This window comes from Calonectris borealis, chromosome 34 (genome assembly GCF_964195595.1).
Source record: "Calonectris borealis chromosome 34, bCalBor7.hap1.2, whole genome shotgun sequence".
Taxonomy (NCBI): domain Eukaryota; kingdom Metazoa; phylum Chordata; class Aves; order Procellariiformes; family Procellariidae; genus Calonectris; species Calonectris borealis.
The window spans coordinates 409,450-432,259 of NC_134345.1; the positions used below are offsets into that span (position 1 = coordinate 409,450).

A 22,810-nucleotide genomic window follows, 5' to 3' on the forward strand; every position below is an offset into this window, starting at 1 on the left:
GGTGCCCCCCACCCACCTCCCAGGGGACCCGGGGGTCCGGGTGCCCCCCACCCTCCCGGCAGGCCCCGCCTACCAGGCGCTGTAGCTCCGCCTCCAGCCCCTCCCGGCGGCTCCGGGCCCGCCCTCGGCGCTTGACCTCGGGGAGCCCCCCCCGCTGCGGGGGGGCGCGGCGCCCCGCCCGGCCCTGTGGGTGGAGCCAAGTCAGCCCCGCCCACCTCCCCCAGCCCCGCCCACCTCCCCCCACAAACCGCCCCCCCACCCCTTTAAACCCCGCCCAGCGCCGTTAAGCCCCGCCCATTGCCCCACCACCCCTTCGCGCCCCGCCCTTTGTAAGCCCCGCCCGCTTAACCACGCCCTCCTCTCTGGCCCCGCCCCTTCTCACCATGACAGCCGGGGGCGGGGCTCTAGCGCCGCGCGGGGGGGGGCATCGCAAGGGGGGCCTGGGGGGGGGGCAACGGGTTAAGGGGGGTCGGGGGAAACGGGGGGGGGGTCGGGGGGGTGGGAATCGGGGGCCGGGGGGGGGACACCGGGGCGGGTAGGCCGCAGCGGCGGCGGTTGGGGGACAGAGGGGCCCGCGGCGGCGGTGAGAGGGGCCGGGAAGGGGGCTCCATGGGCCCGGGGGGGCTCCATGGGGCTGGGGGGGCTCCATGGGCCCGGGGGGGAGCTCAGCGGGCCCCGGGGGGGGTCGAGGGGGGGCGGCGGGGCCCGAAGCGGGGGAGCCGGGAGCGGCCGCGCTCACCTGCAGCCCCGCGCGACGCCGGGCGCACGGCGATTACGTTACGGGGCGGGGCGACGCCGAGACGGGAGCGAGGCACGGGGCGGAGCCGGGACCGGAGAGGGGCGGGGCTTAGCCAAGCGCGGGGCGGGGATGGGAATGGAGGGGCGTGGCTATTCGCGGGGCGGGGCCACGCGGCTCGCAGCCGGCCACTGCCGTGCTGAGCCGCCATCTTGGGTGTGCCCCACTGGACGCCGCCATCTTGGGTGTGCCCACTGGACGCCGCCATCTTGGAGTCTACTATGGCGGGGGGGGTGGCACCATTTTGGATAAGCATTTTGGTGGGTGTCCCCCCCGCCCCCTCCCCCGAGGGGGGGGGCACAACCCCCCCAAAGACCCCAGCATCCAAGCGCACCCCCCAAATAACGAGGCCTGAGCCCAGCTCCATTTCCAATACCAAACTGTAATGGGGGCGCCCCCCCCCCCCCCCCAGTTAAAGCTGGGGGCTGAGGGCGGGGGGGACCCCGGCAGGGGTTGGGGGGGCAGCGTAACTCCCCCGGGCCCCCCAAAAAAGGGTCCGGCGGTGGGGAAGGGCAGGAGGTGTCCGGAGAGGACGAGGGGTCCCAGGGCGTAGAGGGCAGCCGGGTCCTCGGGAGGGGGTTGTGGGGGGGCGGGGGGGGGCAGGGGGGGGCCCCCCCATGGCGTCCGTCTCCCCCCCGGGGCCGGCGCCCCCCCCCTGCCGCCGCTTCTTCCCCTTGGCCGAGACCTTGCGGTTGCGGGTCTGGATCCCGTCCTTGCGCATGGTCAGGGGGCGGTTCACCTGCGGGGGGGGGACAGGAGTTTCGGGGGGATCCCTGGACCCCCCCCCAGTGATCCTGCGCCTCCCCCCCCTCCATCACCACTGACCCCTGGGGGTCCCACGTATCCCCTCCCAAATCCCCCAAAGACCCCCATGGCTGAGGGACCCCGGCATCCAGGGGGGACCCCGGCATCCCCCAGCCCCCCCCAAGAGTGACCCCACTCCCCCCTCCACCACCAACCCCAGGGGGTCCCCAAAACCCCCCCAAAAGACCCCCATGGCTGAGGGACCCCAGCATTGGGGGGGACCCAGGCGTTTGGGGGGGTCACCGGCATTTGGGGGGACCCCCCCAGAGTGACCCCACTCCCCCCTCCACCACCAACCCCAGGGGGTCCCCAAAACCCCCCCAAAAGACCCCCATGGCTGAGGGACCCCAGCATTGGGGGGGGACCCAGGCGTTTGGGGGGGTCACCGGTATTTGGGGGGGACCCCCCCAGAGTGACCCCACTCCCCCCTCCACCACCAACCCCAGGGGGTCCCCAAAACCCCCTCCCAATCCCCCCAAAAGACCCCCATGGCTGGGAATCCCCAAGCATCTTGTGAGGGACCCCAGCATTTGGGGGGAACCCAGGCATTTGGGGGGGTCACCGACATTTGGGGGGGTCACCGACATTTGGGGGGGACCCCCCCAGAGTGACCCCACTCCCCCCTCCACCACCAACCCCAGGGGGTCCCCAAAACCCCCTCCCAACCCCCCCAAAAGACCCCCACGGCTGAGGCTCCCCAAGCATCCCGGGGGGGGACCCAAGCATCCTGGAAGCACCCAGGCACCTGGGGGGGGAACCCAGGCATCCGGGGAGTCTGGGGGTCCCCGGGGAGGTTTGGGGGGTCCCCCTGGGTTTTGGGGGGTCCCCTCACCCGGTGCAGTTTGTAGTAGAGGCCGCAGGCGTTGCAGACGGGGTCCCCCCGGGGGCTGCGACGCCAGAGGGTGGTGGTGCTGGTCTGGCAGTTGCTGCAGACGGTGCCGGCCCGCTTGCTGACCAGCTGGGGGGGGCACCGGGGGGTGAGGGGGGGCTGGGGGGGATTTGGGGGGGCTGGGAGGGGGTTGGGGGGCATCTGGGGGGGCTAGGAGGGGTTTGGGGGGGATTTGGGGGGGCTAGGAGGGGTTTGGGGGGCACCGGGAGAGGTTAGGAGGGGTTTGGGGGGATTTGGGGGGGCTAGGAGGGCTTTGGGGGGCATCGGGGGGGGCTAGGAGGGGGTTGGGGAGGATTTGGGGGGGCTAGGAAGGGGTTGGGGGGCACCGGGGGGGGGCTAGGAGGGGTTTGGGGGGGATTTGGGGGGGCTGGGAGGGGTTTGGGGGGCATCGGGGGGGGCTAGGAGGGGGTTGGGGGGCATCGGGGGGGCTAGGAGGGGTTTGGGGGGCATCGGGGGGGGCTAGTGAGGGTTGGGGGGGATTTGGGGGGGCTAGGAGGGGTTTGGGGGGGATTTGGGGGGGCTAGGAGGGGTTTGGGGGGCATCGGGGGGGGCTAGTGGGGGTTGAGGGGGATTTGGGGGGGCTAGGAGGGGGTTGGGGGGCACCGGGGGGGGCTAGAAGGGGGTTGGGGGGGATTTGGGGGGGCTAGGAGGGGTTTGGGGGGCATCTGGGGGGGCTAGGAGGGGTTTGGGGGGGCTAGGGAGGGTTTGGGGGGCATCGGGGGGGCTAGGGAGGGGTTGAGGGGGATTTGGGGGGGCTAGGAGGGGTTTGGGGGTGCTAGGGAGGGTTTGGGGGGCATGGGGGGGGCTAGGAGGGGTTTGGGGGGGCTAGGGAGGGGTTGAGGGGGATTTGGGGGGGCTGGGAGGGGTTTGGGGAGGGATTTGAGAGGGACGAGGGGGAGTTTGGAGGGGATTTGGGAGGGACTAAGGGGTTTGGGGGATTTGGGGGGGCTGGGAGGGGCTTGGGGGGGTTTGGGGGGCATCTGGGGGGGTTAGGAGGGGTTTGGGGGGCATCTGGGGGGGTTAGGAGGGGTTTGGGGGGGACAGGGGGACTAGGAGGGGATTTGGGGGGGATTTGGAAGCACTAGAAGGGGTTGGGGGGATATAGGAGGGACTAGGGGGAGTTTGGGGGGATTTGGGGGGGCTGGGAGGGGTTGGGGGGGGATTTGGGGAGTTTGGGGGGGATTTGGAGGCACCAGAAGGGGCTTTGGGGGGGCAAGGGGGAGTTTGGGGGGCATTTGGGGGGGCTGGGAGGGGTTGGGGGGGCTGGGAGGGATGTGGGTGGAATTGGGGGGGGACTCGGGGGACTCTGGGGGGTTTGGGGTCCCCAAGGGTTTTGGGGGTCCCCAGGGGTTTTGGGGTCCCCGGGGGGGGTTGGGGGTCCCCGGGGGGGTTTTGGGGTCCCCGGGGGGGGTTGGGGCTCACCAGGCGCTTCTTGGGGCGGATGAGGGGCCGGTTGTGGCCGTTGAGGCGGTGGTAGAGCCCGCCAGGCGTTGCAGAGGTAATGGCCCGTCCCGTCCCCGCCGCCACAGCGGCGTCGCCGTCGCCCCGCAGTTCACGCACTCCCGCGCCTCTGCCCAGCACAAACCAGTACAAACCAGTACAAACCAGTACAAACCAGTACGGAGCCCTACAGACCCACACAAACCACCATGGGCCAGCGCGCACCCCAGCACGCACCCCAGCACGCGCCCACGGTCACACACTCTCCCCGATATCTACCCATATAAACCAGTATGGACAGTATAAACCAGTATGCACCAGTATAAACCAGTATGCACCAGTATAAACCAGTACAGAGCCCTACAGACCCACACAAACCACCATGGGCCAGCACACAGCCCAGCACGCACCCCAGCACGCACCCGCGGTCCACACACTCTCCCTGATATCCACCAGTATAAACCAGTATGGACCAGTATAAACCAGTATGCACCAGTATAAACCAGTACACACCAGTATAAACCAGTACAGAGCCCTACAGACCCACATAAACCACCACGGGCCAGCGCGCACCCCAGCACGCACCCCAGCATGCGCCCACGGTCCACACACTCTCCCCGATATCTACCCGTATAAACCAGTATGGACCAGTATAAACCAGTATGCACCAGTATAAACCAGTACGCACCAGTATAAACCAGTACAGAGCCCTACAGACCCACACAAACCACCACGGGCCAGCGCGCACCCCAGCACGCACCCCAGCCACGCACCCACGGTCCACACACTCTCCCCGATATCCACCAGTATAAACCAGTATGGACCAGTATAAACCAGTATGCACCAGTATAAACCAGTACGCACCAGTATAAACCAGTACAGAGCCTACAGACCCACACAAACCACCACGGGCCAGCGCGCACCCCAGCACGCACCCCAGCACGCACCCACGGTCCACACACTCTCCCCGATATCCACCAGTATAAACCAGTATGGACCAGTATAAACCAGTACGCACCAGTATAAACCAGTACTGACCAGTATAAACCGGTACGGACCCCTACAGACCCACACAAACCACCACGGGCCAGCGCACACCCCAGCACGCACCACCAGTTCACGCGCTCTGCCCCATATCAACCAGTATAAACCAGTGCAGACCAGTATAAACCGATACAGACAACTATAAGCCAGTACAGACCAATATAAACCAGTACACACCAGTATAAGTAATACAAACCACTAGACAGCTCAGTGTGCACCCACACTCCTGTAGCTCTGCCTAGTACAGCCCAGTATAAACCAGTATGGACCAGTATAAAGTAATAGCAACTTGTACAAAACAGTACTGACCAGTGTGGCCCAGTTCGGACCAGTATGGCCCAGTATAGGCCACTGCACTCCCCAGTGTGCGCTCACAGCTCACGCACCCCGGCATCTCTGCCCGATATAGACCAGTATAAACCAGTACTGACCAATACAGACCAACATGCACCCCAGTATAAACCAGTACTGACCAATACAGACAACATGCACCCCAGTATGTACCAGTATACACCCCAGTACAGACCAGTGGGCATCCCAGTATGTCCCAGTACATACCCGCATTTCATGCACTCCCACGTCCCTGCCCAGTATGGCCCAGTACAGACCAGTACGGGTCCCAGCACATACCCGCATTTCATGCATTCCCACGTCTCTACCCAGTATGGCCCAGTGCAGACCAGTATGGGTCCCAGTATGCCCCCACAGTTCATATGCTCGCATGCCTGTGCCCAGCACAGCCCAGTATGGACCAGTACGGACACCAGCATGGACCAATATGCCCTCCCAGTGCAAACCAGTATGAACTGGTGTGCCCCAATATGCCCCAGCAGGCTCACCAGTAAGCCCCCCAGTACATCCCAGTGCCCCCCCAGCCTGCCCCAGTGCTCCCAGTGGGGCCGACTCACCGCAGGGCGGGGGGGGGGCCGGGGGGCAGGAGGGGCCCCGGGGGGGGGGGCTGCCCCGGGGGGCTGCAGCAGCTCCAGGAATCGGGGGGGCTCTGAGGGGGGGGGGGCGGCCCAGGGGGGGCCCCCCAACGTCCCCCCCTCGGCCCACGGCACCAGTGACACACGGCCTGGGGGGGGGGACACAGCGGTGAGGGGGGGGACGCGGGGGGAAATTGGGGGGTCCTGGGGGGGGACAAGGGAGGGGAGTTGGGGGGCACTGGGGAAGAATTGGGGGGGGACATGGGGACAAGGGGGGGGAATTGGGGGCCCCTGGGGGGGACAGAAGGGGACTGAGGGGGGAATTGGGCTGGGGGGGGGCACTGGGGACATGGGGGGGGAATTGGGGGGCGCGGGGGGGGGACAAGGGGGAGGAATGGGGCTTGGGGGGGGGCACTGGGGACATGGGGGGGGTTGGGGGGCCCTGGGGAAGAAATTGGGGGGCACGGGGGGGGAATTGGGCTGGGGGGGGCACTGGGGACGTGGGGGGGGAATTGGGGGGCCCTGGCGGGGGGACAAGGGGGAGGAATGGGGCTTGGGGGGGGCACTGGGGACATGGGGGGGAAATTGGGGGGCCCTGGGGGGGGACAAGGGGGGGAATGGGGCTTGGGGGGGGCACTGGGGACATGGGGGGAAATTGGGGGGCCCTGGGGGGGGACAAGGGGGGGGAATGGGGCTTGGGGGGGGCACTGGGGACATGGGGGGGGAAATTGGGGGGCCCTGGGGGGGGGGCCAAGGGGGGGAATGGGGCTTGGGGGGGGCACTGGGACATGGGGGGGAATTGGGGGGCCCTGGGGAAGAAATTGGGGGGCGCGGGGGGGGAAGGGGGGGGATTGGGCTGGGGGGGGGCTAGGGATGTGGGGGGGACGACAAGGGGGGTGGATTGGGGGGCCCTGGGGGGAGGGGGAGCATGGGGGGGACACAGGGGGTACCTGGGGGGGGTAGGGGGCCAGCAGCCCCCCCGTTTCCAGCCCTTCGGGCCCCCCCAGCCCCAGGAAAGCTCCGGCCTCCTCTGGGAAAGGGGGGGCCCCCTCCGGCCCCCCAACGCCAGGAACTCCATGGGGGGCCCCGACACCCGGCTCCCCCGGGGGGCTGCAGCCAGGCGGGGCCTGCGGGGAGACCCCCCCCCAAATTAGCACCCGGGTCCCTTATTGGGGGGGGGGGAACCCCATTTTTTTTTGGGGGGGGAACCCCATTTTTTGGGGGGGGGGGTGTCACTGACCTGGAGCCGTCGTGTCACCGCGCGTCGGAGGGACAGCCGCGGCGGGGGGAGGGGCGGGCCCCGCCCTGGGGTTGGACACCCCCCCCCCCCAAAAAAAAAAATAAGGGGGGGAAGGGGGGGGCGGGTCTATGGGTGCCCCCCCCCCCCCCCCGGTAACGGCCCCCGGGGCTGCCGGGCCCTGATAAGGCCTTATCTGATGGCGGGGGCAGCGGCGGTTGGGTTTGGGGGGGCCAGGGCGGGGCCGGGCACCCCCCCCCCCCCAGCACCCCCCCACCCCCCCGGGGTTCAGGGGAAGGCGCCGGCCCCTTCCCCGAACCCTCGCCTTATCGGCCCCGGCCAGAGCGGGGGGGAACCACCCCCCCCCACCCCGGCATTTAGTGTAGGTCCTACGTAAACATCCCCCGCCCAGGCGCCCGGCGGCAGCCGGGGGCTGAGCACCCCGAAATTGGGGGGGTTCGGCCCAAAATTGGGGGGTTTCGGCCCAAAATTGGGGGGGGTTCGGCCCAAAATTCACTTTTTTGGGCAGCCAAATTGGCGTTTTCAGCCCCGAATTTGGGATTTTCAGCCCCAAAATTTGGGATTTTCAGCCCCAAAATTTGGGATTTTCAAGGGAGAAATGGAACCAGGAGCCCCAAAATTGGGGGTTTCAGCCTCAAATTTGGGAATTACAACCCCAAATTTGGGGATTATCAACCCAAACGGGCGAATTTCAAGAAAAAACTCGCGATTTGCTGCTTTCGAACCCTCTTCAGCCCCAAACCGGGGGTTTTCCCCCCAAATTCAAGGATTCTGCTCCCACCGGGGGTTTTTTAACCTCAAAAGCAGGGTTTTCACCCCAAAATTGGCGTTTTCGGTTCCGGGTTGGGGGTTTCAGCCCCCAAACCGAGGGTTTTCAGCTCAAAATTGGGATTTTCAGCCCAAAGTTTGGGATTTTTGACCCAAAATCCCCATTTCCGGCAACGCATCGGGGATTTTCAGTCCCAAATCTCGGAGAAACGGAGTCGGGAACCCCAAACCGGGCGTTTTCAAGCCCAAATGCAGGAATTTCAGCCCCAAATCGGGGAATTTCCCCACGAAATTGCAATTTCCTGCCTCCAAACTGCTCGTTTTCGGCCCCAAATCGAGCTTTTTCCACCGAATTTGGGGGTTCTGCCCCAAAAGTGGGGGTTTTTTAACCTCGAAGCGTTTTCAACCCAAAATTGGCATTTTTGGCCCTGGATTGGGGGTCTCAGCCCCCCAAATTGGGGACTTTCGCCCCGAAATTGGGATTTTCAACTCAAAATTGGGATTTTTCAGCCCAAAATTGGGGATTTCAGCCCAAAACTGGGGATTTCACCCCAAAACTGGGGATTTTTGGACCCCACCCATCCCGTTTCAACCCCAAAACCGGGACTTGCCCCCCGCCCCCGGTGCCGCCGACCTCACCTCAGCTTTGGGCTCAAATCCGGCGTTTTCGGGGCCCCCCCCCCGCGCCCCCAAATCCCCTCCAAAACTCCCCGTTTTCGCCCCCCAATTCCCCGTTTCCGGCTGCGAAAGCCGAATTGTCCCGGTTTGGGGGGGGGGGGGACCCCGGGGGGGTCAGCGGGGGTCCCCCGGGGCGGGGGAGGGGCCCAGGGTGCCGGGGGGGGGCAGGGCGGGCAGCAGCGGGGCGTCCAGGTTGAATTCGGGGGGCGGGCGGGGCCCCCCCTGCGGGGGAGGGGGGGTCAGCTCCAGGGGGCCGAAGAAGTAGGGGTGCAGCAGGGCCTGGGAGATAAGGGGGGGGGTCATGGGGTGCCCCCCAGTACGCCCCAGTGCCTCTCCAGTATGGCCCAGTAGCCACCAGTGTGGCCCAGTGCCACTCTCTACTACCCCCCAGTGCCAGCCCGCTGCACCCCAGTATGTCCCAGTGCCCTCCCAGTATATCCCGCTGACCCCCAACATGCCCCAGGGCCCTCCCAGTATCTCCCAGTGACCCCCAACACGCCCCAATGCTCTCCCAGTATGTCCCAGTGCCCTCCCAGTATCTCCCACTGACCCCCAACGTGCCCCAGTGCCCTCCCAGTATGTCTCAGTAAGCCCCAACATTCCCCAGGGCCCTCCCAGTATGTCCCAGTGCCCCCCAACATGACCCAGGGCCCTCCAAGTATCTCCCAGTGCCCTCCCAGTATATCCCACTGACCCCCAACATGCCCCAGTGCCCTCCCAGTATCTCCCAGTGATCCCCAAAGTGCCCAAAGGCCCTCCCAGTATCTCCTAGTGACCCCCAACGTGCCCCAGGGCCCTCCCAGTATCTCCCAGTGACTCCCAACGTGCCCCAGGGCCCTCCCAGTATCTCCCAGTGACCCCCAACACGCCCCAATGCTCTCCCAGTATGTCCCAGTGCCCTCCCAGTATCTCCCACTGACCCCCAACGTGCCCCAGTGCCCTCCCAGTATGTCCCAGTAACCCCCAACATGCCCCAGGGCTCTCCCAGTATGTCCCAGTGCCCCCCAACATGACCCAGGGCCCTCCAAGTATCTCCCAGTGCCCTCCCAGTATATCCCACTGACCCCCAACATGCCCCAGTACCCTCCCAGTATCTCCCAGTGATCCCCAAAGTGCCCAAAGGCCCTCCCAGTATCTCCCAGTGACTCCCAACGTGCCCCAGGGCCCTCCCAGTATCTCCCAGTGACCCCCAACACGCCCCAATGCTCTCCCAGTATGTCCCAGTGCCCTCCCAGTATCTCCCACTGACCCCCAACGTGCCCCAGTGCCCTCCCAGTATCTCCCAGTGATCCCCAAAGTGCCCAAAGGCCCTCCCAGTATCTCCTAGTGACCCCCAACGTGCCCCAGGGCCCTCCCAGTATCTCCCAGTGCCCCCCAACACGCCCCAATGCTCTCCCAGTATGTCCCAGTGCCCTCCCAGTATCTCCCACTGACCCCCAACGTGCCCCAGTGCCCTCCCAGTATGTCTCAGTAAGCCCCAACATTCCCCAGGGCCCTCCCAGTATGTCCCAGTGCCCCCCAACATGACCCAAGGCCCTCCAAGTATCTCCCAGTGCCCTCCCAGTATATCCCACTGACCCCCAACATGCCCCAGTGCCCTCCCAGTATCTCCCAGTGATCCCCAAAGTGCCCAAAGGCCCTCCCAGTATCTCCTAGTGACCCCCAACGTGCCCCAGGGCCCTCCCAGTATCTCCCAGTGACTCCCAACGTGCCCCAGGGCCCTCCCAGTATCTCCCACTGACCCCCAACATGCCCCAGGGCCCTCCCAGTATCTCCCAGTGACCCCCAACATGCCCCAATGCTCTCCCAGTATGTCCCAGTGCCCTCCCAGTATCTCCCACTGACCCCCAACGTGCCCCAGGGCCCTTCCAGTATCTCCCAGTGACCCCCAACACGCCCCAATGCTCTCCCAGTATGTCCCAGTGCCCTCCCAGTATCTCCCACTGACCCCCAACGTGCCCCAGTGCCCTCCCAGTATCTCCCAGTGATCCCCAAAGTGCCCAAAGGCCCTCCCAGTATCTCCTAGTGACCCCCAACGTGCCCCAGGGCCCTCCCAGTATCTCCCAGTGACTCCCAACGTGCCCCAGGGCCCTCCCAGTATCTCCCACTGACCCCCAACGTGCCCCAGCGTCTTCCCAGTATGTCCCAGTGCCCCCCAACATGCCCCAGGGCTCTCCCAGTATGTCCCAGTGCCCCCCAACATGCCCAAGGGCCCTCCCAGTATCTCCCACTGACCCCCAACATGCCCCAGGACCCTCCCAGTATCTCCCAGTGACCCCCAACACGCCCCAATGCTCTCCCAGTATGTCCCAGTGCCCTCCCAGTATCTCCCACTGACCCCCAACGTGCCCCAGCGTCTTCCCAGTATGTCCCAGTGCCCCCCAACATGCCCCAGGGCCCTCCAAGTATCTCCCAGTGCCCTCCCAGTATATCCCAGTGACCCCCAACATGCCCCAGTGCCCTCCCAGTATCTCCCAGTGACCCCCAAAGTGCCCAAGGGCCCTCCCAGTATCTCCCAGTGACCCCCAACATGCCCCAGGGCCCTCCCAGTATCTCCCAGTGACCCCCAACGTGCCCCAGCACCCTCCCAGTATCTCCCAGTGCCCTCCCAGTACCTCCCAGTGCCCCCCAACGTGCCCCAGGGCCCTCCCAGTATCTCCCAGTGCCCTCCCAGTACCTCCCAGTGCTCCCCAACGTGCCCCAAGGCCCTCCCAGAGCCCTCCCAGTATGTCCCAGTGCCCTCCCAGTACCTCCCAGTGCCCCCCAACGTGCCCCAGGGCCCTCCCAGTATATCCCAATGCCCTCCCAGTATCTCCCAGTGCCCCCCAACGTGCCCCAGCACCCTCCCAGTATCTCCCAGTACCTCCCAGTGCCCCCCAACGTGCCCCAGGGCCCTCCCAGTACATCCCAGTGCCCTCCCAGTATCTCCCAGTGCCCCCCAATGTGCCCCAGGGCCCTCCCAGTATATCCCAGTGCCCTCCCAGTATCTCCCAGTGCCCCCCAACGTGCCCCAGGGCCCTCCCAGTATATCCCAGTGCCCTCCCAGTACCTCCCAGTGCCCCCCAACGTGCCCCAAGGCCCTCCCAGTATCTCCCAGTGCCCTCCCAGTACCTCCCAGTGCCCCCCAACGTGCCCAAGGCCCTCCCAGAGCCCTCCCAGTATGTCCCAGTGCCCTCCCAGTACCTCCCAGTGCCCCCCAACGTGCCCCAGCACCCTCCCAGTATCTCCCAGTGCCCTCCCAGTCCGCCCCAGAGCCCTCCCAGTATGTCCCAGTGCCCTCCCAGTATGTCCCAGTGCCCTCCCAGTCCGCCCCAGGACCCTCCCAGTACGTCCCAGTGCCACCTGGTGGGCGCGCAGGCGCTGGCGCGAGGGGTAGCGCAGGAAGCGGCGCAGGAGGTCGCGGGCGAGGGGCCCGGCCTCGGGCACCAACTGCTCCAGCGGCGCCGGCGCCTGCCGCCGGAACCGGATCTTGGGGTAGTCGGGCAGCTCCGCCAGCTCCTGCCACCAGTGCGCCCAGTGCCGCCCAGTGCCGCCCAGTGCCCCCCGCCAGCCCCCCAGGGGCTCCGGGCAGCCCCCCAGGGGGCCCAAGCGCTCCCCAGTACCAGCCCAGTAGCTCCCGGTACATTTTAAGGGTTTCCCAGTAACCCCAAGCGCTCCCCAGTACCAGCCCAGTACCTCCCAACACATTTTAAGGGTTTCCCAGTAACCCCAAGCGCTCCCCAGTACCAGCCCAGTACCTCCCAACACATTTTAAGGGTTTCCCAGTAACCCCAAGCGCTCCCCAGCATCAGCCCAGTACCTCCCAATGCATTTTAAGGGTTTCCCAGTAACCCCCCAGTAGCCCCAAGTGCTCCCCAGTACCAGCCCAGTACCTCCCAATGCATTTTAAGGGTTTCCCAGTAACCCCAAGCGCTCCCCAGTACCAGCCCAGTACCACCCAACACATTTTAAGGGTTTCCCAGTAACCCCCCAGTAACCCCAAGCGCTCCCCAGTACCAGCCCAGTACCTCCCACTACATTTTAAGGGTTTCCCAGTAACCCCAAGCGCTCCCCAGTACCAGCCCAGTTCCTCCCAACACATTTTAAGGGTTTCCCAGTAACCCCCCAGTAACCCCAAGCGCTCCCCAGTACCAGCCCAGTACCTCCCAACACATTTTAAGGGTTTCCCACTAACCCCAAACGCTCCCCAGTACCACCCCAGTTCCTCCCAATGCATTTTAAGGGTTTCCCAGTAACCCCAAGCGCTCCCCAGTACCAGCCCAGTAGCTCCCGGTACATTTTAAGGGTTTCCCAGTAACCCCAAGCGCTCCCCAGTACCAGCCCAGTTCCTCCCAACACATCTTAAGGGTTTCCCAGTAACCCCCCAGTAACCCCAAGCGCTCCCCAGTACCAGCCCAGTATCTCCCACTACATTTTAAGGGTTTCCCAGTAACCCCAAGCGCTCCCCAGTACCAGCCCAGTTCCTCCCAACACATTTTAAGGGTTTCCCAGTAACCCCCCAGTAACCCCCCAGTAACCCCAAGCGCTCCCCAGTACCAGCCCAGTACCTCCCAATGCATTTTAAGGGTTTCCCAGTAACCCCCCAGTAACCCCAAGCGCTCCCCAGTACCAGCCCAGTACCTCCCAATGCATTTTAAGGGTTTCCCAATAACCCCCCAGTAACCCCAAGCGCTCCCCAGTACCAGCCCAGTACCTCCCAATGCATTTTAAGGGTTTCCCAGTAACCCCCCAGTAACCCCAAGCGCTCCCCAGTACCAGCCCAGTTCCTCCCAACACATTTTAAGGGTTTCCCAGTAACCCCCCAGTAGTCCCAAGCGCTCCCCAGTACCAACCCAGTACCTCCCAATGCATTTTAAGGGCTTCCCACCAGTAGCCCCAAGCACTCCCCAGTACCAGTCCAGTTCCTCCCAACACATTTTAAGAGTTTCCCAGTAATCGCCCAGTAGCCTCAAGCACTCCCCAGTACCACTCCAGTGCCTCCCAACGCATTTTAAGGGTTTCCCAGTATCTCCCAGTAGCCCCAAACGCTCCCCAGTACCAGCCCAGTACCTCCCAGCACTCTCAAGCCCCCTTTCCCCCCCCGCCCCAGTCCTGCCAGTGCCCCCCACTGCCCTCCCAGTGCCCCCCACTGCCCCTCCCAGTGCCCCCCAGTCCCTCCCAGTGCCTCCCAGTGCCCCCAGTGCTCACGGGCCAGGCGGCGGGGCTGGGGGTGCCCAGGGCCCGCAGGACGCAGCAGAGCTGCTCGATGTCGCTCTCCCCGGGGAAGAGGGGGGACAGGTTCAGCAGCTCCCCGAAAATGCACCCCACCGCCCTGGGGGCGGGGCGCAGCTCGTGGGGACCCCAACAGCCGGGGGGACCCCAAGATCCAGGGGGGGGGACCCAGGAGTAGGGGGGACCCCAAGATCTAGGGGGGGGGACCCAGGAGTCGGGGGGGGACCCCAAAATCTAGGGGGGACCCAGGAGTCTGGGGGGGACCCCAAAATCTAAAGTGGGGGACCCAGGAGTCAGAGAGGACCCCAAGACCGAGAAGAGGACCCCAAGATCCAGGGGGACACCCCAAGATCCAGGGGGACGCCCCAAGACCTAAAGGGGGACCCAAACATCCAGGAGGGGACCCCAAGACCTAGAGAGGGGACCCAGGAATCCAGGGGGAACCCCGATTTCTAGGGGGGACCCCAAGACACGGGGGGGACCTCGAGATCGAAGGGGGGACCCCGAGATCGAAGGGGGGGACCCCAAAACTCGGGACTCACCACAGATCGACCCCCTCGTCGTAGTGCCGGGCGCCGTAGAGGAGCTCGGGTGCTCGATACCACCTACAAAAAAGGGGGGGGAGGGGGCGTCATGGGGGGCACCCAGGGGTGCAGGGGGGGACCCCCAAGGGCGGGGGGACCCCCAGGGGTGGGGGGCACCCACGGGTGGGGTACCTGGTGGCCACTTGGTGGCTGTAGGGCCGTGCCCGGGGGGTGGCCAGCACGCGGGCCAGCCCGAAATCCGCCAGCTTGAGGCGCCCCGTCCCGTCCAGCAGCAGGTTGGCCGGCTTCAGGTCCTGCGCCCCGAGACGGGGTGAACCCCCAAACCCCCGAACCCCCTCCCCGCACCCCCCGGGGGACCCCCCCGCACCCCTGGGGTCCCCCCCCCTACATCTTGGCGTCCCTCCCCCCACCCTCCCCAAACTCCTGGGTCCTCCCCAAACTCCCCAGATCTTGGGGTCCCCCTCTAGGTGCCTGAGGCCCTCCCGGCCGAGATGTTGGGGTGCCCCCCCCAATGCCTGAGTCCCTCTCTAGATCTTGGGGTCCCCCCCAAGCCCCTTACACCCCCCCAAAACCTCCTGTGACCCCCCCAAACCCCTGTACCCCTTCCCAAACCCTCTATCAAGATCCTCCCACAGCAGCTTATGGGGGTGTCCCCCCCCCCCAAGATCTTGGGGTCCCCCTTTACATGCCTAAGCCCCCCCTAAATGTTGGGGTTCCCCTCTAGATTTTCGGGTGCCCCCCCATCCCCTCAAACCCCATCTCAGGGTCCCCCCACACCGGGGTCCCCCCCCTCCCAAACTCCTGGGTCCCCCCCAAATTCTTGTGTGTCCCCCCCCCTACATCTTGCGCTCCCCCCCTAGATGTTGGGGTCCCCCCCTAGATGTTGGGGTCCCCCCCCAGACCTCGGGGTCCCCCCTCACCCGGTGCAGGATGCGCTGGCGGTGACAGTGGCCCAAACCCCGCAGGGTCATGGCCAGCAGGGCCCGGACGCGGGGGGGGGGCAGGGGGGCGGGGGCCGCCCGCAGGAGCCCCCCCAAATCTCCCACCAGGAAATCGAAGGCCAGGACGATGGCGGGACCCTGGGCGAAGGCGGCGCGGAGCCGGACCACCTGGAAGGGGGGGACCCCAACATCGGAGGGGGACCCCAACACCAGAGGGGGGACCCCAACACCAGAGGGGGGGACCCCAACACCAGAGGGGGGGAAGGGGGACCCCCATACCCTGATATTAAAGAACACTACGAAGGGGTGGGGGGGCCTATAATGGATTTGGGGGGGGCCTGTAGGGGTTTGGGGGGTTCTAAAGGGGTTTGGGGGGGTCTATAGGGGTTTGGAAGGACCCCAAGATCTAAAGGGGGGGGCCCAAGATCTAAGGGGGGGGGCAGGAGTTTGGGGGAGTTTAGGGGAAGAGGGGGGACCCCCATAACCTGCTGTGGGAGGCGCCTGATATGGGTTTGGGGGGCGTATAGGGGGTAAGAGGGGGGTATAGGGGATTGGGGGGGCTTATAGGGGGCTTGGGAGGGACCCCAAGATCTAGAGGGGGGGACACAGGTGTTAGAGGGGGCCCAGGAGTTCAGGGAGGGAGGGGGACCCCCATATTGGGCTCTAGAAAAACCCAGATTTAGAAATGGGGGGGAATATAGGGGGCGGGGGGCAGGATATAGGGGGCGGGGGGCAGGATATAGGGGGTTGGGGGGGGCACACGCTCACGTGGGGGTGCTCCTCGATCTCCCGCAGGGCTTTGATCTCCCGCAGGGTTTGGGGGGGCACCCCCTCTTCCGGCCGGCGCAGGGGCACCTTCTTCAGGGCCACTGTTTCGCCTGTCTGGGGGGGGGACGTGGGTGTTTGGAGGGGGGCCAGGCCCACAGACCCCCCCAAAGGGGACCCAGGAGTCGGGGACCCTCCCCAGCGCACCCAGACCCCCCCCAAAAGAGGCCCCAGGAGTCGGGGACCTCCCCCAGACCCCCCCAAAAGAGGCCCAAGGAGTCGGGGACCCCCCCTAGGGTACCTAGACCCCCACAAAAGAGGCCCCAGGAGTCCGGGACCCCCCCAAAAGAGGCCCCAGGTGTCCAGGATCCCCCCAGGGCACCCAGACCCCCCCCAAAAGAGGACCAAGGAATCGGGGACCTCCCTCAGACCCCCCCAAAAGAGGCCCCAGGAGTCGGGGACCCCCCAGACCCCCCCAAAGGAGGCCCCAGACATCCGGGGCCTACAGGCCCACAGAGGACCCAGGCCCACAGACCCCCCCCAAAAGCGACCCAGACCCCCCCTCCCGCTCCGCCTCACCTCCCTGTCCTTGGCCTTGAAGACGACGCCGTGGGCCCCCTCCCCAATGCGGCCCAGTATGATGTACTGGTCCATACTGGTGGCGCTGGGGGGAGACGAGGCGGAAGGGAGCGGGGCATTGTGGGATGCTGGAGGACCGACACCCCCCCCCGGTCCACAATGCACCGCGCGGAGCCCCTCTCCAGGTACCTGGCGGCGCCTGGCAACCGCGCCCCGCCCCTGACAACCAGGCCCCGCCCCTAGCAACCCGGTCCCGCTGCCCGGCAACCGCGCCCCGCCGCTGGAAACCCAGTCCCGCTCCCCGGCAACGGCGCCCCGCCCCTGGCAACCAGGCCCCGCCCCTAGCAACCCGGTCCCGCTCCCCGGCAACCGCGCCCCGCCCCTGGCAGCTAGGCCCCGCCCCTAGCAACCCGGTCCCGCTGCCAGGCAACCGCGCCCCGCCCCTGGCAACCAGGCCCCGCCCCCTGCGACCGGCATCCCCCGCACCCCGGCAACCACATCCCGCCCTTGGCAACGGCCCCGTTCTCCGGCGCCATTTGGCCGCGCCGCGTTCTGATTGGTCGGTTTGTCTGCGCGGGGAGGGAGAACGGGCGGTGATTGGTCGGCGGGAAGGCTCCGCCCCTTTCTCCTCAGGCCGGCGGCGTCGGTCCCCCTCAGCGCGGGCAGGCGGCGGCGGCGGCGCCGGGCGAGGTGCGGCCCCGGGGGCTACGGGGACCCGAGGGGGGGGGTCCCGGGGCTCCCCGCCGCCACCGATCCCCCTGTGTCCCCCGCAGGATGGCGGCGCTGCCGCCGCGGGAGTTCGCGGCGCAGGTGCTGCCCGGCTGCGTGGTACCGACGGCGCGGCAGGGCCTGGCCCAGCTCTGGCCGCTGCTGCTGCTCTGCCTGGGGGCCCGGCTGCTGCACCGGCTGCGTGAGTGGGGCGGAATCGGGGGGCGGGGGAGGTGGGCAGGAGTTTGGGGGGGCCCAGGTATTGGGGGGCGATCCGGGAGTCTGGGGGCGGGGCAGGCATCGGGGGGCACCCGGGAGTTTTGGGGGGACCCAGGCATTGGGGGGGGGGCTGGGATCTGGGGGGACACCCAAGAGTTTTGGGGGGACCCAGGCATTGGGGGGGGGGGGCTGGGATCTGGGCGGACACCCAAGAGTTTTGGGGGGACCCAGGCATTGGGGGGGGCTGGGATCTGGAGGGACACCCAGGAGTTTTGGGGGGACCCAGGCATTGAGGGGGGGGGCTGGGATCTGGGTGGACACCCAGGAGTTTAGGGGGGCCCAGTCATCTGGGGAGGGGGGCTTGGGATCTGGGGGACCCAGGAGTTTAGGGGGGCCTAGGCATTGGGGGGGGCAGGAGTTTGGGGGGCCCAGGCATTGGGGGGCACGACGCTGGCATTGGGTGGGGGGACCCAGGAGTCTGGGGCGGGCACCCAGGGGTCTGGGGGAGTACCCAGCCCCTCCCCCCCATAAGAGCCCCCCATCCCGCGGGGTCTTTCCCGGGGGGCCCCCCTGACCCCGGCTGCCCCCCCCCGGTGTGGCAGCGCTGCCGCGGGGGGGAAGCACGCGGGGGCGGCGGCGGGGGGCCTGCTGGCCCTGCACCACTTCTTCGGGGCGCAGGCGCTGTGGGTGGCCCTGCTGAGCGGGCTCTGCGCCCTCACCCTCCTGCTGAGCCGGGCCCGGGCCCAGCGCGGGCTCTGCCTCGCCCTGGCCGCCCTCAGCTACCTCCTGATGGGGTACGGGGGGGGGGGGGGGGGCAACTGGGAGGGACTGGGAGGGGGTTGGGGGTGCTGGGAGGGGGAATGGGGGGGATTGGGGGTGCTGGGAGGGGGATTGGGGGGACTGGGAGGGGACTGGGGGGGTTCTGGAGGGGACTGGGAGGGGAGTTGGGGGTACTGAGAGGGACTTGGAGGGAAGTCGGGGGGGACTGGGGCCACTGGGAGTAACTGGGAAGGATTGAGAGAGCATCAAGGAGGCTGGGGGTGAACTGGGAGCCCTGGTATGGAACTGAGGGGGCACTGGGGGGGACTGGGGTGTTGCTGGGGAAGAGCTGGAGGATCACTGGGATGAACTGGGAGTAACTGGGATAAACTGGGAGTAACTGGGACATACACCCCCCCGCAGGGAGCTGCACATGGTTGACACCGTCACCTGGCACAAGATGCGAGGTGAGACCCCAGGGTGGGGGTGCCCCCCCCCCAAACACCTGGGACCCCCCCCGAACGCCTGGGACCACCCCTCCCCGGCCTCCTGGGTCCCTGGGGGGGACCCCTCTATATTTCGGGGGCCCCTCCACCTTTTGGGGGTGCCTCCGCCCTGATTTGGGGGGGCTCAGGGGCGCAGATGGTGGTGGCGATGAAGGCCGTGTCGCTGGGCTTCGACCTGGACCGGGGGGCCGGGGGGGGGCCGGGGGGGGAGCCCTCCCCTGCCCAGGTTTTGGGGTACCTCTGCTCCCCCGGCTCCGTCGTCTTCGGGCCCTGGGAACCTTTCGGGGCGTACCTGCGGGCCGTCGAGGGGCCCCCCCTGGTACGGGGGAGGGTTGGGGGGGCTTTGAGGGGTGCAGGGGGGATTTGGGGGGGCTTTGAGGGGTGAAGGGGGCTTGGGGAGGGATTTGGGGGGGCCTTGAGGGGTGCAGGGGGGGTTGGGGAGGGATTTGGGGGGGCCTTGAGGGGTGCAGGGGGGTTGGGGAGGGATTTGGGGGGGCTTTGAGGGGTACAGGGGGGATTTGGGGGGGCTTTGAGGGGTGAAGGGGGCTTGGGGAGGGATTTGGGGGGGCCTTGAGGGGTGCAGGGGGGGTTGGGGAGGGATTTGGGGGGGCCTTGAGGGGTGCAGGGGGGATTTGGGGGGGGATTTGGGGGGCTTTGAGGGGTGGGGGGTTTTGGGGGGCTTTGAGAGTGGATTTGGGGGGGCTTTGCAGGGTAGGGAGGATTGGGGGGGATTTGGGGGGTGCAGGAGAGATTTGGGGGGGGCGACAGAGGATGGGGGGGTTTGGGGTGATGAGGGGGGGGCCAGGAGGGTTTTGGGGGGCACTGAGGATTTGGGGGGGGGTTAGGGGAGGATGTGGGGGGTCAGAGGTGGGGTTGGGGGGACGTGGGGGGTGCAGGGTTGGGGGTGCAGAGTCTGGGGGGACGTGGGGGGTGCAGGGTCTGGGGGTGCAGGGTCGGGGGGGCAGGGTCTGGCCCCCTGACCCCCCCCCCAGAGCGCGGCCTGGGCCCGCAAGGGGCTGCGCAGCCTGGGGCTGGCCCTGCTCTGCCTGCTGGTCTCCACCTGCCTGGCCCCCTTCCTCTTCTCCTGCCTCCTCCCGCTCTACGGCGCCCGCGCCCTGCGCCGGTGAGACCCCCGGCCCCCAACCCCCCCCCCGCACCCCAAAACCCCCCGGGGGACCCCAAAACCCCCCGGGGGACCCCAAAATCCACCACCCCCCCCCCGCCTCCCTCACTGACTGTCTCTGCTTCCCTCGGGGCTGCCAGGAGCGTCTTCGCTAGGTGAGGGGGGGTCGGGGGGGGTTGGGGGGCACAGGGGGGTTTGGGGGGGCTCGGGGGTGTAAGGATATGGGGGTGCGGGGACAGGGAGGGGACATAGAGGGGATGTGGGGGGGTACAGGGATGTGGGGGGGCTTTGGGGGGGTGTGGGGGGACATGGGGGGACACAGGGGGGTTGGGGGGGACATGGGGGATTGGGGGGACACGGGGGTGCAGCGACATGGGGGACACTGAGGACATGGGTTTAGGGGGGCACAGGGGGACACAGAGGGGACATGGGGGGGGCATAAGGGGGCTTTGGGGGCACATGGGGGTGCAGGGACATGGGGGGACATTGGGGGGACACAGGGGGGCTTGGGGGGGGCACGGGGGGTACATGGGGGGCACGGGGGGGACATGGGGGGACACAGGGGGGCTTGGGGGGACACGGGGTACATGGGGGGCACGGGGGGGACATGGGGGGACACAGGGGGGCTTGGGGGGGACACAGAAGGGACATGGGGGGCACGGGGGGGACATGGGGGGACACGGGGGTTTGGGGGACAGGGAGGGGGGTGGGGACACGGGGGGCTGTGGCGAGGACAAGGCGGGACAGAGACACGGGGGGACACTGACGTGTGCGTGTGTCCCCCAAATCCCCCCGTGTCCCCCATCCCCCCGTGTCCCCCCTGTCCCCCCTGTGTCCCCCCTGTCCCCCCTGTGTCCCCCCTGTCCCCCCGTGTCCCCCCGTGTCCCCCCACCCCCTAGGTGGCTCCGCGCCTACGAGAGCGCCCTCTCTTTCCACTTCAGCAACTACTTTGTGGCTTTCCTCTCGGAGGCCACCGCCACCCTGGCCGGCTCCGGCGCCTCCCTGCACCACGACAACCTCCGCTGGTGAGGGACCCCGCGGCCGGGGGGACCCCAGAACCGGGGGGGGACCCCAGAACCGGGGGGGGACCCCACAACCCGAGAGGGGGGACCCCACAACCCGGGTGACGGTGCCCCCCCCCAACCGCAGGGACCTGGCGGTGTCGCGGCCGCTGCGGGTGGAGCTGCCGCGCTCCATGGCTGACGTCGTCACCAACTGGAACCTGCCCATGTCCCGCTGGCTCCACACCTGTGAGCGGACTGGGAGGACTGGGAGGGGTTACTGGGGGGGAGGGGGGGTTATTGGGGGAGGGGGTTACTGGTTTAACTGGTGTCACTGGGGCCACCAGACGTGTTCCAGACCGCCCGACGCCTGGGGACCTTCGCCGCCGTGCTGGGCACCTACGCGGCCAGCGCCCTCCTCCACGTGAGCCCCCCCAAAACCCCCCGGGGCCCCCCCAAATCCCACCTGGGTCCCCCAAACCCCCCCGGGCCCCCCCAAACTCCCCCTCGGGTCCCCCAAAACCCCCCCAGGGTCCCTCAGGACCCCCCAAACCCCCCCTGTCTCCTCCCCAGGGTCTCAGCTTCCACCTGGCCGCCGTCCTCCTCTCCCTCGGCCTCATCACCTACGTGGAGCACGGTCAGCGCCGGCCCTTTAAGGCTGGGGGCGGGGCCAAGGGAATGGGGCGGGGCCAAGGGAATGGGGCGGGGCCAAGGGCACAGGGAGGGGATAGTATGGGGGAAGGATCAAGGAAAAGAGGAAGGGGTGGGTGGGGCTTATGGGCAGTGGGAGGGGCCTAAGGGGTGGGTGGGGCCTAGAAGGTGGAGGGGGGGTTGAGGGGGCAGTGGGTGGAGCCTGAAGGGTATGGGTGGGGCTGAGAGCTGTGGGTGGAGCCTGGAGGGTATGGGTGGGGCTGAGAGCTGTGGGTGGAGCCTGGAGGGTATGGGTGGGGCTGAGAGCTGTGGGTGGAGCCTGGAGGGTATGGGTGGGGCTGAGAGGGCTGTGGGTGGAGCCTGGAGGGTATGGGTGGGTCTGAGAAGGCTGTGGGTGGAGCCTGCATGGAGCTTGGAGGGCTGTGGGTGGAGAGTGGAGGGGGTGGGCAGGGCTGAGGGTTCTGTGGGTGGAGCCTGTGGGGGGCGTGGCCACTCAATAACCCCCCCCCCCCGCAGTGCTGCGGAAGCGCCTGGCCGCCATCTTCGACGCCTGCGTCCTCTCCAAGCGCTGCCCCCCCGGCTGCGCCCACCGCCACAAGGACGTGAGCGCCGGGGCGGGGCGGGGCGGGGGCGGGGCTGGGGGTTTTGGGGTGTCACCCAGCGCCCCCCCCCCCTTCCCCGCAGGCGCTGTGGGTGCGGGGGCTGAACGGGGCGCTGGGGGCCGTCGCCCTCTTCCACCTCTCCTACCTGGGGGCCCTCTTTGACGTGGAGGCCGACGACGCCGTCGAGGAGCAGGTGGGGACCCCAAAACCCCCCAAATCCACCCCAAAACTTCTCCCCAGTGACGTTTTGGGGTGCCCCCCCGACGCCATTTTGTGTCCCCCCCCCAGGGTTACGGGATGTCCTACACCATCCGCAAGTGGTCGGAGCTGAACTGGGCGAGCCACTGGGTGACGCTGGGCTGCTGGGTGCTCGCCCGCCTCCTGCGCTGAGGGGCACTGGGAGCACTGGGAGGGACTGGGAGCCCCAGCGGGACCCGCCGCTCTTCCCGCCCTCCCGGGCCCTTCTAGGCGGCCGGGAGGCTCCGCTCTATGGTCGTACCGGAAGTGACGTCCCGCGGCCGCTCTAGGCCCCATTAAAGGCTCCGCTCGGTGGTTTTCCCGCTCGTTGCCCCGCCGGCCAATGGGAGGGCGGGGGGC

At 67.4% G+C, this 22,810-nt stretch overlaps 3 protein-coding genes across 4 annotated transcripts in view; 1 reads left to right on the forward strand and 2 right to left on the reverse strand.

Annotated features, from left to right (window-relative positions):
• LOC142074295 (protein deacetylase HDAC6-like) overlaps positions 1-8,668 on the reverse strand; it is a gene marked incomplete at its 5' end in the record, with an annotated part of 31,115 nt that extends 22,447 nt beyond the window's left edge. Inside the window, 8 exon segments of the mRNA XM_075134870.1 lie at positions 3,912-3,971; positions 3,973-4,005; positions 4,007-4,059; positions 5,882-5,936; positions 5,939-6,048; positions 6,850-7,026; positions 7,140-7,204; positions 8,565-8,668. Of these exon segments, the coding sequence (XP_074990971.1) occupies positions 3,912-3,971; positions 3,973-4,005; positions 4,007-4,059; positions 5,882-5,936; positions 5,939-6,048; positions 6,850-7,026; positions 7,140-7,204; positions 8,565-8,668 (657 nt within the window).
• CDK20 (cyclin dependent kinase 20) lies at positions 8,632-17,321 on the reverse strand. 2 transcript variants are annotated; one of them, XM_075134793.1, is made up of 9 exons: positions 17,131-17,321; positions 16,645-16,729; positions 16,069-16,182; positions 15,280-15,468; positions 14,531-14,652; positions 14,357-14,419; positions 13,791-13,914; positions 11,946-12,101; positions 8,632-8,882 (listed from the first exon to the last, which is right to left on the reverse strand). In XM_075134793.1, exons 1-9 carry the CDS (start codon positions 17,178-17,180, stop codon positions 8,718-8,720), a joined length of 1,068 nt encoding a protein of 355 aa, XP_074990894.1. In that variant the 5' UTR covers positions 17,181-17,321; the 3' UTR covers positions 8,632-8,717. The 2 variants fall into 2 exon arrangements, with proteins under 2 accessions (XP_074990894.1, XP_074990895.1); XM_075134794.1 differs by lacking the exon at positions 17,131-17,321 and having other exon boundaries at positions 13,791-13,856; positions 16,069-16,178; positions 16,645-16,864.
• Positions 17,264-22,769, forward strand: PORCN (porcupine O-acyltransferase). Its single transcript, XM_075134871.1, has 13 exons — positions 17,264-17,334; positions 17,418-17,554; positions 18,104-18,365; positions 18,754-18,797; positions 18,965-19,155; positions 19,829-19,959; positions 20,859-20,984; positions 21,109-21,209; positions 21,308-21,384; positions 21,534-21,597; positions 22,128-22,213; positions 22,296-22,406; positions 22,502-22,769. The coding sequence occupies exons 2-13, from the start codon at positions 17,419-17,421 to the stop codon at positions 22,601-22,603; spliced, it is 1,431 nt and encodes a 476-aa protein (XP_074990972.1). The 5' UTR covers positions 17,264-17,334; position 17,418; the 3' UTR covers positions 22,604-22,769.
• Positions 22,770-22,810: the final 41 nt, after the last annotated feature.